Source organism: Gymnoscopelus microlampas (assembly GCF_963454915.1).
Source record: "Gymnoscopelus microlampas genome assembly, chromosome: 15".
Classification (NCBI taxonomy): Eukaryota; Metazoa; Chordata; class Actinopteri; order Myctophiformes; family Myctophidae; genus Gymnoscopelus; species Gymnoscopelus microlampas.
The window spans coordinates 31,551,871-31,572,616 of NC_139952.1; the positions used below are offsets into that span (position 1 = coordinate 31,551,871).

At 42.9% G+C, this 20,746-nt stretch overlaps 1 protein-coding gene across 1 annotated transcript in view; it reads right to left on the minus strand.

The window, feature by feature from the left end:
* Window positions 1-3,986: 3,986 nt before the first annotated feature.
* Window positions 3,987-20,746, minus strand: part of col9a1c (collagen, type IX, alpha 1c) — a gene marked incomplete at both ends in the record, with an annotated part of 61,418 nt that continues 44,658 nt past the window's right edge. Inside the window, 14 exons of the mRNA XM_084080423.1 lie at window positions 3,987-4,189; window positions 5,281-5,367; window positions 11,421-11,615; window positions 11,737-11,791; window positions 12,434-12,580; window positions 12,722-12,754; window positions 15,492-15,536; window positions 15,732-15,767; window positions 15,872-15,943; window positions 16,957-17,010; window positions 17,112-17,165; window positions 17,337-17,390; window positions 17,740-17,784; window positions 20,210-20,263. Of these exons, the coding sequence (XP_083936549.1) occupies window positions 3,987-4,189; window positions 5,281-5,367; window positions 11,421-11,615; window positions 11,737-11,791; window positions 12,434-12,580; window positions 12,722-12,754; window positions 15,492-15,536; window positions 15,732-15,767; window positions 15,872-15,943; window positions 16,957-17,010; window positions 17,112-17,165; window positions 17,337-17,390; window positions 17,740-17,784; window positions 20,210-20,263 (1,134 nt within the window). The remainder of the gene's footprint in view (window positions 4,190-5,280; window positions 5,368-11,420; window positions 11,616-11,736; window positions 11,792-12,433; window positions 12,581-12,721; window positions 12,755-15,491; window positions 15,537-15,731; window positions 15,768-15,871; window positions 15,944-16,956; window positions 17,011-17,111; window positions 17,166-17,336; window positions 17,391-17,739; window positions 17,785-20,209; window positions 20,264-20,746) is intronic.

Here is a 20,746-nt window from a genome sequence, read left to right on the forward strand (position 1 = left end):
AATTCAAAAGCCTCAAAAGCAGCAGGTCTACAAGCTCGAAACGCGTCGCTTCGCGCCGCGTTTCGAGCTTGTAGATCTGCTACTTTTGATGCTTTTGTGTGACGCTGTAGTATGATCAAGTAGGGAGTTAATTTACGAAAAAAACTAAAAGTTAGAGTATGGAGATAGGAGGTTTCTGCCGGACAGCGACCATATGGTAAACACATTGCTGTATAGAATTCTGTTGTCATATAGTCTTAAGGTATTTGCCACTTCTTCCTCTGTAATCCACCAGGTATAAAGTCCCCCCTCCACCCCAGACGTGTTTTAAAGCACGGTATGTAAATATACTCGGCTCTGATTAATATTTTGTTTGGTTTTGCACACACACACACAAACACACACACACACACACACACACACACACACACACACACACACACACACACACACACACACACACACACACACACACACACACACACACACACACACACACACACACACACACACACATACACACACAGAGAGAGAGAGGGAGAGAGAAACTCTGAAAAGTGTCTGGAGGATTAATGAATATTCAAATATGCAAATATCATATGACTCTTAGAATATGGTCATTCACAACCACTGCTCAAAGCAAAGTGGTTTCAAGTTTCTTTCAGCAGGTGGCCAATTTGCATATTGGACCATGATAGGTCCATGGCATTGGTGACATCACACAGCCGGGTCAGTACTGAGGAACTTCTCCGTACCTTTTCCACCAAAGATTCGACATCCATTGGAAGAGTGTGAAAATGTGCATGCACATTTTTTTTGTGCTAAAAATAGCAGATCTACAAGCTCACAACATGTTGCATTGTGACACGTAAGCTTGTAGGTCGGCTAATTCCCGCCACTGTTGTCATGCAACACTGTCATACGACAAAGTATAAAATCGTAAAACATTCATTTATGAAAAAAAAAACATTAAAAGATGAAATACTGTAAGAAGATATACACGGTTTCTGCCTGACAGCGATGATATTTTATTGATGCACAATTCACATTTCTTGACTGTGAGCCACGACGTGATCTGACTGCAAGTCCTCGAGGCGTCTGGACACACGCCAAGTCCAAGCAGCGAGCCATTCTAAAGGTCATATTTGCAAAGTGAATGGTATTTGTGATGCACCGAGGAGGAGGCGGTGATGTTGACTCTCTCTCCATTGTAACCAAGCAACGTCGGAACGCCGTCCAATATCCACACTCTTCTATACCCAGTGGCAGTGGTGTAAAGTAACTAAGTACATTTACTCAAGTACTGTACTTAAGTACAATTTTGAGGTACTTTTACTTTACTGGAGTATTTCCAATTGTCTATACTTTTACTTCTACTCCACTACATCTCGGATCTCGGCAAATATTGTACTTTTAGTCCACTACAATTATTTGAAAACTTTAGTTACTAGTTACTTTGCAGATATACATTTTTACATTATAAAACATACATTAACCACTTTAACCCTATTTTATACCTTGGCTATTTGAAAATAGCCGATCTACAAGCTCACAACGCGTCGCATCGCGACGCGTTGTGAGCTTGCAGATCTGCTATTTTCAAACATTTTAGTACTTTTACTTTTGGTACTTTAAGTAAATTTTGATGGCAATACTTGGCTGGACATTAACTTGTAACAGAGTATATTTCTATATTGCAGTATTGGTACTTTTACCTAAGTAAATAATTTGAGTACTTTTTCCACCACTGCCCAGTGGGTTCTCAACCTTTTCCTGGATCAGGGCTCACTTGAAAATCTCTAAAATCTGTTCGAGGCCCACCCATCTGACCACTTAACACGGCAGCGTGCATTCTTTTTCAAGATGAGAAAGTGTCAGGATCTCGGTCCTTGTATCATATTTTGTAGTATCGTTCCTATCGTTTCCTGTTCTCCTTGTGCCTTTATTGTGTAGTATTGTTCCTAGTGTTTCCTGTCTGCCCTAGTGTTTGCTACCTGTCTTGTCTCACCTCCCTGTGATTACTCGTTTCTCCACCTGTGTCCTGTTAGTCTCCCAGCCAATCCCTGTGTTGATTGTCTTTGAGTTTCACCTGTGTCTAGTTAGTCTGTGTCTATTTAAACCTCCCTGTGTTCCATTGCCTTTGTCAGATTATAATCATTGTTCCTGCCTGTGACTGTCCTGCTGTAAACCTGGGTGTTAATAAATGCTTTGCATTTAGTTGCATTGTTCTGCTTCTGGGTCCTCACCTGCCTCACACCGTGACAGAAAGAAGCTGATAAACGGCTAAAAGACACGGATGCATATCCCAGACCTACTGGGCTTGGTGCTGGGTCAAAAAAGTGAAACGGTATACAAGAATAAAGATCTGCACACCAGTATTCTGCTCCCATATGCAAGAAGAGCCCGGTGGCTCAAAACGTTACCAAGTAAAATTGCATTTTTGGACATATGAGGTTTCCACCCGACAGAGACGATTATGGGAGCAGCAAAGTGTGCAGATTTTTATTCTTGTATATAGCATGCATTTTTCAAACATAAAATGTTGAAATATGGAGATGCTGAGGTTTCTGCCCGACAGCAATATGATAAATGAGTTGAGAAACGTGACCTGACCTCATTGGACACAATGCAACATTTCCAAAAAGATAGCACTTTATTGCATTGTTTGAAAACACCATGAATGTGAAATTGTGTCAAAACAAAAATAATACGTTTCTTCGGTAAATCCTTAATCTGTACATTGTTGGGAGATGCAAGGCGCAGTATACGTTCTCATGGTCATCCTAATGTAAACAATACCACTCTTTTCAATGGACTTGCATCAAATTGTCTACTGCACCAGTTTATATTAAGGGCTAGTTCATACTGCTTCTGGAAAAATAACATCAAAGCATGTCATTATAATGAGTGAGTTTCTCTGTGAGCTTATTCAAGGAATCAGACCGTACATGCATCAAAAGAAATGTGCCTTTTTAATACTTTACAACATTTTCATATTTCTTATTTTTTTGCTGAACATTTGCCAATGCTCAGCAATTATAAAGTTGTAAAGTCATGGGCCTGTCGGCCTCTCGTCAGCTGGGAAAAATAGCTTGTATTGGCATCAGCAGCAGCTGTCTTTCTATACCAGTGTTTCCCAAACAGTGGCCCGGGACCCTCCCACCCCCCCACCCCCCGCAAAAAACAAACAAAATATTTTTCAAAATTAACAAAATATTTTTTTCTAAAGTAGTGAAATTAGACGCTCTACAAGCTCAGAACACATCACATCTGCTGGTTTGAAGACACCAAATTTAACTTTTGGGTGAATACGTTTGGGGAACACTGTTCTTATACTGTACATGACGTCAGATTAGCTCTGTCTAAAGGTCGTATACAAAGGTTTTTAAAACATCTATACATTATTCTACAAATGGTTCCTCGGCTCTGTTTTCCCTTTGTGTCCGTTTTTTTCCAAGACCCGCCAAAGATCACCAGTCCTGGACTCTCCACGCCCCTGGCTCACTCAATGAAGCTTCAGATTGTAAAGGAGCACTTGACCTATTTTCAACCTCATCTTCATATAATTGGTCCTCTCAAATGATCGTTATTTATAAGATGGCACAATTTCCGTCTACTTATAGTACTCTGTGTCTCATTGGTGGGCTATATGGACAGTTCAGTAACCCATGGCTACCAATGACATCATCGACGGGGGTTCCAAGCTAATAGAAACTACAGCATTTCTCGTCCTGGAAAGTTAGCATGCTGACGTAGAAGCCATTGTCCTTGCATTAATAAATCATTTAAAAATAAATCTTGTTTTGAAATGACCAAACCTGCCTACCAATGATGTCACTGGTAGGCAGCTTTCTAAAGTGTCCACAGCCCTCCTCCTGAGACGCAGAGTGAGACGACAGAAACGGGGCCAACTTATAATGAGCATGAGTGAGGACTAATTATACGAAGATAATGTTGAAAATGGGTGAAGCGGTCCTTCAAGTGTGTTAATGAGCTGGTTGATGGTATCATGGGTTTTTGTAGCTGGCGGACTGCTTCCCACTGACCATATAGAGGGGAGGGAGCCTGCTTATGCAGGTCGAGGGGTCACAAAGGCCAGGGTTCCCTTTGGTCCCCCTTGGACCGGGTGTACCCGGGACACCGGGAGTTCCGCTATCCCCGCGTTCCCCATCCTTGCCATCCTTTCCGATGCCAGGTTTGCCAGCTGGACCTGGGGGAGGGTGGAGATTAAAAAGCACTCATTCAATATTTATTTTCGCATCCCTGCTGTTTCTACAACACAAGCGGCCAAAACATGACGGTTCCGTAAGTGAGGCATGCTTTAATCACATAAAGCCTAGCGTCCCAATAGTGGGGCCATCATTCTGCGAAAATAGCCGATCTACAATCGCGTTGTGAGATTTTAGTTTGGCTATTTTCGGCAAAGAGATTTAGAGTCGAAGTGAAAAAAAGGACCTGGGGTTTTTGCTCTATGATTTCATAATAGACAGTTTTGCTCTTAAATGTTGATTTTACTGTTGTATATTATGTTGTAAAATGCTGTAAAGACATACACATGACTTTGCACTTTAAATAAACTAGGGCATGGTGATATGCCCATAAGGAAGATCTCTGTATCTGTCAGTCCTCATCCCTTTTGTGACCATATATGGAGATCCCTGATGTCATCAGTATATGCCCATATATGGGCATGCCCCCTTTTGTGCCCATAAATGTAGCTGACTGATTTGTTTGCGCCTGATGCCCTGACGACACATTGAGGGTAAACAACACACTCCATATTTGGGCCTAGCTGTATTGGGAACTCCTTATGGTTATGGCTGAGTCATGGTGACATGAGCGCGATGTCGCCGGCCCTCCCTTAATCCAGTTTTAATATAGGATACAACTTGAGCTTGAACTTGAACTCATCCATATTTTCTTGCTGGTTAGAGGGCTGATGTCACCAGCTAGACATACAAAGCTATTATTTTTCAGGACACATGCATTACCTTTGTCTATTTAATAAAAAAACTTGTGTTTCTCAAAAGGGAATTGAAGTGAAACACACACACACACACACACACACACACACACACACACACACACACACACACACACACACAAACACACACACACAGCGATACGAGTTTGAACTCATCAACGGCAGGACGCTATTACACACAGTGTTTCAGTGGCCTGTGGCCCGGCGCGGCGACACTGGAAAGTAGAACCGGGAGCGCTGAAAGATGGGTTTGTTCATGCGAGTGTAAACGCCATAAAAAGGAGATAATTCAATGATGAGAATCTAAGTGGGGTTACCTTGTGCTCCTGGCTCGCCCGGGCTTCCATTCTTTCCAACTCCATCGTCTCCTTTGACTCCCTTATCGCCCCTTTCTCCGGTGTCCCCTGCAGAGGAGGAGCGTTGTCAAATATTGATGCAGAAATTCAATTGGGAGGCCGTGGTTGAAAAACTACTTTGATGTTTTTACTTAGGTACAAGTAGCACAGTGTAGAAATACACTGAAATATGAGTTAAAGGTCTACATTCAAAGTTCCACTTGAGTAACAGTACAACATAGTGGTAAAAGTTAAAGTATTCAAATGTTTCCGAATGTGTCCAAATCTTTCGACAACAGCTGATCTACAAGCTCACAACGTGTTGCATCGCGAGTCGCTGAGCGTTGTGGACTTATAGACCGCTATTTTTTCACGGACAAAGTATAAAATAGTACTTAATGTATGTTTTGCAATAATAATGTAAATCTGCAAAGAGTAACTATAAGTTGGGAGGGGGTGGGGTGAGGGAGATGCTGAAGTGTATGTATGTATGAGAGTGTTTTTGCTGTCACTGTAATTAAAAAGGAACAATAAATAATGTAATGGAGTATAAAGTATAGAAAAATAGAAATACTCAAGTAAAGTAACAGTATCTAAACATTTTAAGTACAATACTTGACTAAATGTACTTGGTTAGCTTCCACCACTACAAATATCGATGCAGAAATTCAATTGGGAGGCCTATTATTTTCACAGCCAAGCGGACACCATTAGAGAGGCCAATGGGAACCCCGTTTTGTGACTCATTGATTTTATGCTATGGATGTGTGGCTATCTCCGGTCCAGACAATGGCCCTGCACGGCTTCTTTCATGCCGTTACGTCAGTATGAAGAGTGAAGACAACGTCTGGCTGGCTGATAGCACTGTTTTCTCTAAAGGCTTCATTATGAATTGTAGATTGCCACTGTGCCACGTACCGCAAAGCTGCGTCAGCCTTGGACGCTCTCCAGAAAATGAAGGACAAGTTAAAGACGCATTCCGAACACTGACGTTTATCATGTTAATTGTGCAGTTGTGCAGCGCATATAATATACTGTATATGTCATGTAATGAAACCACAGGGACTAAGTTTCGGGAGCACTTGAAGGAGTTTTGAGATTCATTCTAGTTGGATGGGTGTATTAGAAACATACAGATGTGCCATTTCAAAACTTCAAATGTCCTGCCATCGCCAAGACAGTACATTTTCAGGGGATTCCCAGGGCAATAAGAGGGACAAAGAAGGGCATTTAAAATGCTGAATTATTTTGATGATCACTGCTTTTATGATGCTAATTAATTTGAGCAACAGGACCTCTTCAAATCACCTTTCGCCTCATAATGAGTCTGACAGCTTCTTCAACACACATTCTTTTGTTCTCATGTATATGGATGTCTGTTGAAGGGAAAAGCGGGGGTGTGTAGTGACAACTTCTTTTCAGGGGCAAAACAGTGCCTTTTTAAGGGCAGAACAGGGAGGAAAAAAATGCATTTTCAGGGCACTTTCAGGGAAAGAACAGTAACGTGTGAAGTTTTGAAGTGGCACATCTGTATCATGGTCAGTATCATGGTCAGTATCCTGGTTAGTATCATGTCAGTATTATAGTCAGTATCATGTCAGTATCATGTCAGTATCATGGTCAGTATCATGGTCAGTATCCTGGTTAGTATCATGTCAGTATCATAGTCAGTATCATAGTCAGTATCATGTCAGTATCAGGTCAGTATCATGGTTAGTATCATGACAGTATCATGTGAATATCATGGTCAGTATCATGGTCAGTATCATGTCAGTATCATGGTCAGTATCATGTCAGTATCAGTATCATGGTCAGTATCATGGTCAGTATAATGGTAATGATTACAGACAAGTTTCAAGCCTGTTTATGTTGCTACTAGAGTTTCGGGGGGCTACGCCCCCCTCAACCCCAGCCGCGCACGGGGCCCAGCGTGGCCGTGTGTATATTGGGGGACCCAAATCGCCGGAGTGAAACTGTGGAAAAGTTTTTTTGAAAAAGGAAAAAATTTGAAGAAATAATATTTGTTATGTTTCAGGGGGTCCACAGGGGGTCCGCGGACCCCCTGATGGTCCACTGACCCCCTGTGGAGTGTTGGGACGCGCGGGGACACCCCTGGAACATTGCGGACCATTTCGGTGTTTTTTTTTTTTTCATGAAGGTGGTTGCTTGTTTCTGGCGCAGGCTGTGCAAACCTGGCAACCCAGCGCATGCTGCCGCACGTTTAAGTGGCGTAGCGTCATGAGGGTCAGTGGGGCCGTGGCTCGGTCAGTGAAGACCCTGTAGTTCGGATGATATGTGGCATAGAGGGGCAGATTGTAAATCCACAGAGGAAACATCCGTGGGCTACCATTGGTTCAGCGATGTGTGCGGTCGCCCTGCGGCCCCTCCTCCTCCACCAATGTGCAGTATTGAGAGCCCTGACGTCACAACAATTGGAGCGATGGGCACTGCACTGTGGTTGGTTAGGGTACACCTAGGGCCCAGGTAGAACCCAGTTAAAGCCTGCATGGGCAAACCCAGTTAGGACCCGCCTTGGTCCCACATAAACATGGCTAGTTGGGGCCCACCTAAGGGCCAGGTAGAAGCTACTTATAGCCTGCATGGGCATCGCAGTTGGGACTGAAGTGGATGCCGCTGACATTGCTGACATGGGGTCCATATGGTTTAGCCCACCTTGAAACCATATGGGAACTACGCTGGCATGCTGGCTGTAATGCAAACGCTGCATCATACCTGCAGTGTGTAGTTTGATGTTGTGTGTGTAGCAGATATACCTGCAGTGTGTAGATCAATGTCCATAGGAAAGTCAATGCCCAGCAGTTTTTTTTTCCCCAGCAGAGTTTCTAGTGTCTCTGTGTCTGTCTGGAAGAGGTTGCACATGAACTCTGCAGCCGCACTGAGGCGCTCCAACACAAACACTCTGACATTAAGCTGCGTCACACAACAAACATCAGCACCACGCTGCTGTTTGTCCAAAAGACACAATATCTCCTCTCCCACCGACGTCATGTGTTCATTTATCGACAGCCGTACAGACTCCTTTTGACACATTTTACGTCGTTTATCCAGCTCTCACTGACTCTCCACATCGGGCTGTTATTTTGCTGCGATCAAGTCAACGATGTGAGAGATTAGCTATCACAGACGGACGGACAGGGGGTGAAACATAGTCTTGCGCCATGCCTTTCGGCCTGGCGGAGACAATAAAAAACCGAAAGTAAAGGAAATGGCCATTTCTGCAACAGAAGTAGTCAATAAAGTATGCTATGAAAACATGGGCCACATTGGCAAAGAATGTAAGAAAGAGGCAATCATGTAGAAAATAGCCGATCTCCAAGCTTACAAAGCCTGTCAACGCGAGGCGTTTCGAGCTTGTAGATCGGCTATTTTCACAATATGTACTTGTGGAACGGAGTCAAACAGAATGGGGGGGTCCCAGATCAAGTACGTGTATTTGGGGGGGGGGGGGGGGGGCGGCGTGAAAGGGTTGATAAACACTGCTCTAATCGGAGCGAAATTATCTGAAATTACTACATGACCATAATGCAGCCTAACATGCGTTGCACGGGGCGGTCCTGCCATTACGTTAGTTACTGTAGTTGCTGTGGAGCTACATAGTTCTCCAGAAGACACACACAAACATACACCATCTACAATGGACGAACTGAGCAGCAATATAGACATTCGCCACACGAACGTGCATTGTTGACAAAGTGATTGCACAGCCGCTGCAGGCATGACAACCAGGTTAGCGTTAGCGACATGGCAGCTATCACAGCGCCCTGTCCGTCGTGCTGCAACTGCCTGTGATGGCTACAGCAGTAACAGCAAGCTGTCTGCGATGCCATTGTCTGGAGACTGCTCTTAGCGTGACACGACCAATGAGAGTGAGCGCTGTAGTTGTTGCTAAGATACGGTGGCGTCTCTGCCCCATAGCTTGTAGATCTCTCACACATGATTGGCGTAGGCTGCGTTGCCAGGTCTGACTTTGTGTCTAAGCAATGGTCGGCTTATTTTTGCGCGCCTTTGGGCTTGTTTGCATTGTGCGCACGGCAGCGCTTGTTTAGCGTACGTCAGCGCGACGTGGCAACGGACGTGGCAACGTGAAAGGTGATTGGCTGGTGAAAAGAAACACCCGACGTTACACCAGAAATGGTGCCTGGAGAAAATGGTGACCAAAAAAAAAGTTTGGGAAAAAAGGGAAAAACCCCCGCAGCGGCTGCGTGCTGTTGTGGTGATGAGGTCGTGCGCACGGTAAACGGTACGAAGCTGCCTCCCCTTCCGTTTTGTCCGACATTTGGTGAGTAGAATTAATTATGTTGCGCGGTGGAAAAGGTGTATTGAGCAGTGAGATGTCCCCTACGCGAGGCGTAAATTCAGCGCGGCCGCCGTGGCGAGTCAGTTGGCCACATGTGGTCTGGCGGTGCGTTGTTTAGTCGATAACAGAGCTGTGGGGTGTGGACACCGAGGGTGCGGAAGTTGGTCGGCATTTATATAGTTAGAATGGAAGAAGTGTGTAAGATAACAAGATAATAATTAAATCAATATGTTATTGATTTCAATATCAGAAAATAACCCCCTTCAGGAGGGATGCATTGCATCCTCTTTCGCCTTGTTGGGGTTTATTCCCAATTATGTCTGCCACACTGTACATTATTCCTCACTTAACTTTTGACAAACAGGGTGGGGGAGAACATTAAAATTTCGGTGCGGTTCCCTCCAAGTTCATTAACTTCCCATTATCAGGTTGAGTGGAGGGCACACAGTTGAGCGGTTAATGTCAAAATGATGATCACTGAGTCTAGCAAGAGGCACCTGAGAATTTCACTTCTACTTCATTTAAATAGTAAATAGCTGTGGAGCGTCTGCTAAATGCCTGGATGAATTCATACTCAACTGAAAAACTAACACCAACTGAACTATTTCTAGCAACACTAGTGGCAGGGATCCAAGGAAGTCAGTCAGTCAGTCAGTCAGTCAGTCAGTCAGTCAGTCAGTCAGTCAGTCGTACTGTCATTCCATCCGTTCCATCATATCTCCATATTTCAACTTTTTAAAATGTTTCATAAATGAATTTACTACTTCATCATCCAAGAAAGTCTTACAAAAGTAGTGAAAATAGCAGATCTGCAAGCTCACAACGTGTCCCAACGTGACGCGTTGTAGATCAGCATATTTATATACCTTGTAGATCAGGCATTTTCACTATTCTAAAAGGTTTTTTAAATTAACAATAAAAAATTAAAAGTTTTTTGGACATACAAGGTTTTCACCCGACAGCATCATCTGTTTTTACGTCTGGAGACTCCTGTCCAGGACAGACTTCAGACGCACTCCCTCAGGAGACTCGAATCAGATCTGAACCCATTTGATTTGGCATTAGGAACCCGTTGCGACCGCATGCCCTTGCTAACGTTGACCCCAGGCAGGATTCAAACCCACGACCATCCTTACAAAAGGCGCCTATGGTCTAACCGCTACACTAAGGCCCTGTTTCCAACAGATAGCAATGTATCAAAAACTATTGGCTGCATTGCCATGAAACTTTCCTTGATGAACCCCAGAGGATGGCCTCTATTGATTTTGGTGACCTCATTGCCTTTCTTCTAGCGCCACCATTAGGCCAAGATTTTCACATTTTCCTCCCAGACATTTCCTCCCGATTTCCCCCTCCTGGCGATGGAATGGTCGTTCCTCTAGCGCCACCCTTTGGCCTAACCTTCCACTTGCACACAAGTCATCACAAAATGTCACGGGCGGATTGCCATGGACCGTGCCGAGTGCATGCACGCTCACAGGAAGATGAACCCTTTTTGAGTGACCCCCATTCTAATACATATCCAAAATACTCTAACATAGAATCTAATCAGGATGAAGCCTACTGATTTGGATCCACTCTTACTGTTTGGCCAATTTCCATTTGGGAGTAAGGAGCAGAACAGACTTTCGGGGCTGCTAGATGGGCTTTTAGACTCTTAGTTTTGTTGATTAATGCGTTGCAGTAGACAGTGAAGATTCTGCATACAACTGTCTCTCTTTGAATCTTTTCTTTGCTCATGTTCTGTTTCAAGAGTCACTTTCCTGGTCCCATTCACTCTCTCTGACCGCCCATCCTACTGTACCTTTCTTGCCAGGCACACCCGGCAGTCCGAAGTAGCCCGGATGGCCTTTGGCACCCGACGGTCCTGGAGCGCCGGCCGCTCCCGCTGCGCCAGCTGGTCCAGGGGGCCCCGCAGGCCCTGCCTTTCCTGCAGAACCAGGGGCTCCGATGGGAAGTGGCTTCTTGAGAAGCTCTTTCCTAAACTCTTCTAGTGATTCTAGACGGACACGGGCAAAAAAATCAGGCGAACATGAAGAGTTTGTTTGTCGTTATTAACATTATTAGGTATCAATTCAAAGATAAAATAAATGTTTAGGTCGTACAGTATGTCGTCCTACCTTCAACGACGGCTGAGCACATCTTACGGAGCTGCTCATCGGTCACTTTGGGACCCTGGGAAAAAGAATGATTCAAACATCATGAATGTCATTGTGTTCGACTGATGTGTCGGACCCGATGTCTGGCATTTTGAGATCATTGGCATCAGCTGATGAATGAAAATGTCCATGGTCTCCCCTTGTGTCAAAAACCACAGTCAAGTGGATGGCAGAGTTCACACCACAAAGACAATGGTGAATGATATAGATATAGTTATTGTAGTTGTAGTGTTTACTTGTGTTTATAATTAATTGCCCTACTGCATCCTACTCAGTGGTGGAAAGTAACTGTACTCAAGTACTGTAATGTAAGTACCATTGTGTATTTTTACTTTACTGGAGTGTTTCCAATTTTCAATACTTTTATACTTTTTTATACTTTTGCTCCACAACAACTATTTGAAAACTTAAGTTACTTGTTACTTTGTAGATTTCAATTAATATTACAAAACCTACATTATTCACTTTTGTTTCCATTTTTTATACATTTTAGATATATGATAACTTGTGAAACAGGAAGTTATTTTTGGTGCTTTAAGTACATTTTGGTACCAACACTTTTGAATTCCGAGTATTTCTACATTGCCGTATTGATACTTTGACTTAAGTAAAAAAATGTGTGTACTTCTTCCACCATCTGATCCTACAGTATACTTACAGGAAACCCTCTGGGACCAGGAGGTCCAGGGATACCGATCTCTCCCTCCAGACCCCTGCCTCCCTGTGGGCCGTGCAGACCCTCGTGTCCCGGCTGGCCCGGTCTGCCTTCTGCACCTGTAGCACCTCTCTGGCCCTTCACCCCACCCTGAAGATCAAACAGAATACAGCTTTACACATCACCGGCCCAGGATATATATTGAGCTAGAACCATATTCAAAATAGAGTGTGAGAGTTGCAGGGCTGACACTCTCTGGGTTGTAGAGGTTGAAAGATGTTACTACAATACCTCTCCTTTGAGTCCCTGGATCCCAGGAGGTCCCTGTAAGACATAGCCAGAGCAAAGACAGGGTTATGCCTGATTTATAATCGTTGTTACGCAGAAAATTGCCGATCTTGTAGATCGCTCTGCTATTCTCAGTAGGCGACACAGTCGTACGACAGAGCATAAATAAGGCAGTACTGTTCTTAAAACACCAACAACCTTCTACAAGGCAACAGTAATCCTCCAGTTTAACCATGACAAAACAGAAGTCCGTAACCCATTTAGACCTGAGGCCGATTTTAAATACGCCTTCTAAATCCTAACCTACAAGTTTTACATTTTTTAATCTTTTTTTTTTTACAAAATTCCTGTTGCTATAGCGACATCTAAAATGACACAGATGCTTTCCCGGTTTTTAAGGTATACCAACGTATAGGCTTTTTTCTGTTTAAAAAAAAAAAAATCAACTTTGAGTCTCATGAGAAATTAAGAAATATTGTCAAGATCACATTTGCCTTAACTGTTCAAGAAAATCTGTCATGTTTTTGTTTCATCTCATCTTGATTATTGCATTGCATTGTTCACCAGTAACTCCTCTGTGTCTGGACTCCAGATTGGTCCAACATGTGTCCACTAGACAGTAGAATCGTTTTTTTTAATTCTCTTAATCGCCTACTGTATACAGCACTTCCCATTTTGGCTCCATTTATCAATTAAATTGCATCCCCTAGACACTCAGCCCCAGGTGTACTACATTATTGTGTTTATGCACTCTACTTACGTGAGTCCATTTAAAGCCTGATTTATACTCCATTGCGGAACGTGTCTCGCGCCGGAAATAGGTAATCTACAAGCTCACAACGCGTCGCGTTGTGAGCTTGTAGATCGTCTTTTTCTGGTAAATGAGACACCTTGCGCACAACTAAGTATAAATCAGCCGTTTGCTGAGGTTCATGCCATTTACTCTGATCTCCTAGCTGAAAGTTGCCCTGCATAAGAAGAACATCTGCTATTAGTCCAGGGGCCAAGCCATATTTTGGTACCACCTAAGGTGACCGTAAAGTTTTTGTATTTTTGTCTTCCTACATGTCTCTAGTTTATATTTTGGTATGATAACTCTTCCAATCTTGTAGCTTAATGGCAGTTATCACTACCTACCGGCTAATGTATCCGGTAGGAGACACAAAGTAGAATCTTTCTGTCTCCTACACCCGGGCATCAAATTATTGCGACAAAAAACAAAATATATCCATGTATTCAAGGCTTCATGGGGTGTGCAATTGATAGAAAATAAATAATTTTTTGGGTGAACTCCTCTTTAAGTTTCCCAGGGGGACTCTCTACCCATTCAGCTATGACCACCCTAGACCGAAGGAGGGTAAACTTTTACAAGCTTATGGAAAGCAGTCTTTTTGCAAACACCAAAAATCTGAGAAGTTATCAATTGCACACCCCATGAAGCCTTGAATACATGGATATATTTAGTTTTTTGTCGTAATAATTTGATGCCCGGGTGTAGGAGACACAAAGATTCTACTTTGTGTCTCCTACCGGATACATTAGCCAGTAGGTAGTGATAACTGCCATTAAGCTACAAGATTGGAAGGGTTATCATACCAAAATATAAACTAGAGACATGTAGGAAGACAAAAATACAAAAACTTTACGGTCACCTTAGGTGGTACCAATTTGTGAAAATATCAGTGTTGGCCCCTGGACTATATGGCTAAATTGTTGTAACCAAGGCCTTCTGGCTGTCCTGAAATCTAAGCTAAAAACTAAAGGTGACCGAGCCTTTGCAGTAGTAGTAGCCCCCACTCTCTGGAATAGTCCATATCCCCTTGGTTATAAAAATGGCATTGTGGCATTGGCATTGTGATATTTCTGCTTTTGGATAGTTTTAATGTTTTCATACAGTTTTATTATGCTTTTCTGTTTATTCTTTTTTTTGTTCTTTATTGTATTTTGATTTATGTAATGTTTTTCATTGCACAGCACCTTTCAACACTTGTTTTGAAAGTGAAGTTTTGTGTTGGAGACAAATAATGAATGTCCAGTGAAATTTAAAGACTCATCCAACAGATCTGTTTTGGTGTTAAAGAAAGCCCAAGCAATACGAGATGTGGGAAAGGCTAAATCGAACTACAACAGTATATTATATATTATATATATATATATATTTCTGGTGAACAAACATCTTGTTGAATTAACAATGATTCCTAGAGACCATTTCACTTTATGGCAAACAATATTATATAATATAATAAATAATTGCGTTCCCTTTAGTTGTTCTGGGGATATTTGTCATAGCATATTTGAACATACAGTACATTAAATTGTCCTCTGCATCCTTTATTAGGAGCGATGGGGAAGTGCCATCAATACAATTCCCTGGGGATCAGTTAGGCTGTGTCTTTTGCTCAGGGACACTTCAACGGGCGGACCGGGGGTGAACCGACCTTCTGATTACCAAATGGCCTGTCAGCCCCAGTTCTCATCTCTCTCTCTCTCATTCAGCTGCAAAAAATAAATAATCCTAATCGATGGTATCTACAGTACATTCTAGGAAGGTTGGTTTGCACACCACTGGGAATTGTGTTCCTATAGAAGAGCCAATGCTTCTACAACACGTGAAGAGAGGAAATGTGTGTGTTCTGGAGAGAAGAGACCTGAGGGAACCTGACGAAATGTGTGTGTTCTGGAGAGAAGAGACCAGAGGGAACCTGATGAAATGTGTGTGTTCTGGAGAGAAGAGACCAGAGGGAACCAGACGGGCCCTGCGGCAATATCATACCTGGTCTCCCTTGACGCCTGCATCTCCTGTTTGACCTGGATCTCCCTGGTGAAACACAGAGGTTTATATAAGTTAATAGACATCTGTAAAGAGGGAATCGCTGCAGAGCAGCAGTGGACAGTAACACAGTACATTTACTGGACTAAATGGAGCATTTAAATAGCACCTAGGGCTGGGAGGTATGAGCTTGTAGATCAGCTATTTTCACTATTTGCGGAAAAAAGGCTGAAGGCCGCTTACCTCACTTCCCTTCGGTCCTATTGGGCCCAAGGCGCCCTATAGCAAACACAAGAAGAACATAGGTCAATATTTCACTGAAGTGTTCATGTTCATAAAATAATATGAAGCTATTAAAATAAGACATCCTTGATCTCGGTCACCTGCTCTCCTTTCTGTCCAGTGTGTCCCTTTATTCCTTTGAGTCCAGTGTCGCCTTTCTCCCCTTTGTCACCCTGTAGAGTAAATGCAGCAAAAAGTCACTGTGCGTGTCACATGGTAAATGGTGCATCTATAGAGCACCTTTAACCAAAGTGCTTTATAATGTGCATTACATTCACACACACACACACACACACACACACACACACACACACACACACACACACACACACACACACACACACACACACACACACACACACACACACACACACACACACACACACACACACACACACACACACACACACACACACTCACACACACACACACACACACACACACACACACACACACACACACACACACACACGCACACGCACGCGCCCCGACGGTGGAGGCAACCAAGCAAGGCACCAACCTACAGTTAAGGGGTTAAGTGTTTTGCTAAAGGACACTTAGGCACACACCCAGGAGAAGCCAGGGTGTGTGTGTGTGTGTGTGTGTGTGTGTGTGTGTGTGTGTGTGTGTGTGTGTGTGTGTGTGTGTGTGTGTGTGTGTGTGTGTGTGTGTGTGTGTGTGTGTGTGTGTGTGCGTGTGTGTTTATGCATTACTGTCCTTGACTTTATGGGGACATTTTTCTGGCCCATGTGAGAAAATGGTCATTTTTATGGTTAAGTAATATTATTTGAGTTATGTTCCTCACACCGCGGGAGCAATTTTCTCTTCGATTGATTCGCCTGAAAATATATTTTTCCCGAAGTGTTGTATGTGTCATGATTACATTCACACAGAATGTGAATATTTCACTAACATTAAGCAACATAATTAGTATTTCTTTCTTTTCTGAAACAAAGTACTTTTTTGGTTTCTTTTACAGCGAATAAAGTAATCAACCGGTCGGAATGAGGCATCAAGTGTGTGTGTGTGTGTGTGTGTGTGTGTGTGTGTGTGTGTGTGTGTGTGTGTGTGTGTGTGTGTGTGTGTGTGTGTGTGTGTGTGTGTGTGTGTGTGTGTGTGTGTGTGTGTGTGTGTGTGTGTGTGTGTGTGTGTGTGTGTGAATTTAAATAAAGCAACAAATACTGACCTCAATTCCCGGTGGACCCCCAGGTCCGACTGGTCCCTGCTTTCCTGTTTCACCCTGAAAAATTAACAGCAGAGACAAAACATACAACCACAGCTCAGTATAACGGACATGATGGAACCACTTCACGCTGAAATAAAATGACCTATAGTACTCACAGTTGAACCCTTGGCTCCTTGGATGCCATCTTCTCCATCGCCCCCGTCTTCACCCTAATAGACACGGTAGAGAAATGTATCAGGAATGTAATGGTTCTGTGCTGAACAGGTACAAAGGTGGCGGTACACCAGTGAGTGCATCAAGTAAGTGCATCTCACTGTTTTCCATAATTCAAGAAATTTGACAAAAAACGAACAAAATAACTATGACAAGGGGATTCTCACAGCTTTTCCAGGAAGTCCCACAGGTCCGACGGGTCCCTCGGCGCCAGTATCACCCTAAAATCAAACAATTAGTGAGTTGATGTTTTCTTAATACAGTACACCTGGTTTTCAGCTTCACTTGATGAACACCAGGAGCTCCTTTCTCTGAATGTTCGCCCCGAGAATACAGGGATGCTAAGGGTTCAACGTAACATGGTCTAACAGTTTATACAGTTAGACCAAAGCCCAGATACATAATATAATGTTGGGACGGATGTGATTTGAATGTTGAATATTGGGTGTGTCATAAAAACTGTTTGAAGCTGAAGATTGATTAATGGGTGGATGTTGTGATATCATTGGATGGAAATGGATGGCTCAAGCCTATGTAAACACACTTCATTTTGTTGGAAGAAAAAATTACCTTTGGACCAATAGCTCCCACTAGCCCCTGCTTCCCTGGCAGTCCCTAAGAGGAGAAAAGTGAAAATAGACAAACAAATGACTGTGTTAATGTTTTGTGAAGACTGTGTTGATTCAAGGCCCAACCAAACATCAACAAGACTTCACTTCCATTCATCTGTTGTTGCTATGATAACGGAATTCCATCCAAAGGGATCAATAAAAGGTTTATCTGATGTTATCATCATATCTTATCAACCAGCACCAGAAATAACAACGTGTGTATCAGCACGGCTCATATCAGAGAACTGCTGATGTTACTAAGAAAAGAGCTTCCATCTCCTGACATCCGCTCTTTATATCAGCACTGACACATTTGGAATGACCAACTATATTTCATCTGGAAAATACCCTCTTCCTAGAAGAAAAAAAAATGGAAATGACAGAGTAATTATATGCTCTGAGAGGACTGTGAGATGAATGGATAGGCTGTATTTCGTTGCTGTCGGTTCGGGCAGAAACCTCGTATCTCCTTTTTTCATCTTTTTGTTAGTTTTTCTAAATTAAAGGCCCGCGTGCTTCGTGGTACAAGAGTGTCGCACTAGAGTAGCAGAAAGTACCAGCTCACAGTGCGTCGCATCGTGTTGTGAGCTTGTAGACTCGTTATTTTTGCTATCTTTACCTTTTTTTTTGTTTAAGTAAAAGTAAAAGTTGTTTGTTTGTGGGTTTCATGAATATTTAACCATTTATTAAAGGTAGTAGCAGTAGTAGGTAGTAGCAGATACGCATGCTTGAAACGCAACGTGAAGCAACGCATTTTGAGCTTGTAGATCTGCTACATTTTGCTACTTTTGAATTTGAATCCTGAAAAGTAACTGTGTTGGACATACAAGGTTTCCGTCCGACAGAGACGATTTTCTCTCTGTGTTTCTCTTGTCTACTGTCCCTCCCAAGTCAAGGCCTCTAACCTGAATGACCTTGCCGTCATCACTAGATGATATTGGATCCCCCCCACCCCGCTACCCCCCTGCATCGACTGCTTGTTTACCGTTAAATGTTTTATGAAACCATGCTGCTGCATGTGTAGTCTAAGAGGATAGCTTTTGTCCTATTGATTTTCCTAGCCTTTGCGCACACACACACACACACACACACACACACACACACACACACACACACACACACACACACACACACACACACACACAGAAAGTTGGATCGTTTGAAAACTGTCTGTGATTAAGTTTTGATTACTTAGAGACTGCACCCATGACTGAACATACATAGATAGATTGACCTTTATTGATCCAGAGGAAGTTGACATAACAGTGCCGCAATTAAGGTTGAAATAAAGATAGAGGTTAAGAGTGATGAATACGTACAGAATAAGTAGTAGAGTAATACCAGTTAAAAATGATTTAAAAAAATAAAATAATAATAAAACACATAAAAGGCCATCTGTGCTTGTGTTGGTCAGGTTTGCATAATGTATGAGCCATTAGCAGTTAAGAAAAGAGGCATAAGAATGGTGTACATCACCAGTAAACAGGGCATATAAATAGACTTAAAGACCTGGCTGGCTGTCTGCACCTGGACTGACTGGGTTAGCATAAGGTGTGAACCATTTTGCAGATATAAAGATAACCTGTACTAGGACAATGCAGCCACAAAAATAACTCAAAAAATGCGCTTCTCGGAGCGCAGGTCTCTCCGCCAGGCCAGGTTACCTACCCTAGGGCCCGCAAACTTTGGAAATCCGCAAACTCAGTAATGGCCAATCGGAATGGAATATGAAAACAGTGACTGATACATCTTGATCACATGACTACAGCAATAATGTGTACCAAATGGTGTGAGTTTTGGAGAAATTATTTTTATGAGTAGTTGCAAAAATAAAAAAAGGGGGGGGGGGGGGGGGCGCAAAATGGCAACAAATCGAATGCCGCTCAGAAGTGAAAGTACAAAGTCCCTGGCCTTCGGCCGTTCGGCCTAGCCTGGTAAACCCTCCCTCCAGAAATCTCAATTGTATTTTATTGAATCAAATGGAAATTAGATTTCCGGAGGGAGGGTTTACCAGGCTACGTTCGGCCTGGCGGAGACTATAATAATTTTGTCTTTACCCTTATGGTATACTTTGTCATTGTACCACACACACAGTACGGTACATGAAATATGTCCTCTGCATTTACCCATCCTATTAAGAGCAGTGGAGAAGGGCCATTAATACAGCGCTGTGTCCGGGGAGCAGTTTGGGGGTTAAGTATCTTTCTCAGGGACATTATTATCAACCAGGGACCTTCTGATTACCACACGTCCTCTCTCTACACATTCAGCTATGGCCGTCCATAACTGAACTGCACAATGTATCGGTTCAATGCAACACAATAGAGTGAATGTATTATGTTTCTCTCTCTCCTTGGCGTTAAGGTCAAGAGCACACATGACAATGACACAAACATGACAATGACACAGATGAATGAAGTGAGACTCACAGGAATTCCAACGATCCCCCTTATACCGATGGCACCAGAAACGCCAGCTTCTCCCTGCAAGACAGAGAGTATAATCATGCACACAGTCAATGAGTTAATGTCCTACCTATATCACATACTGTACATTATGTTACTGTACGTACTGAATGTTCACTGGATACATATACCGAGCTGTCATCAGTGGTGGAAGAAGCACTATTTATATTAGTCTTTTCTCTTGTGTTTTGCACTGTGGTCGTGTCTTTGATTGGGTGTTTTTAAGCCCTATGCTCTATCTAGGAGCCTACAGGAATAAGTCAAGTAAGTCAAGTCAAAAGTAGCAGTAGCCTGGATTCAAAATATTACTTGATTACAAGTACAAAGGTATTGGCATCAAAATGTACTTAAAGTATGTGAGTAAAGGTACTTAGTTACTTTACACCAATGGCTGTCATCAAAATCACAATGAGAAACTGTGACATATTATCATCATAATGGTGCACTTGTGTGTACTTGTCAACACACACACACACGCACACGCACACGCACACACACACA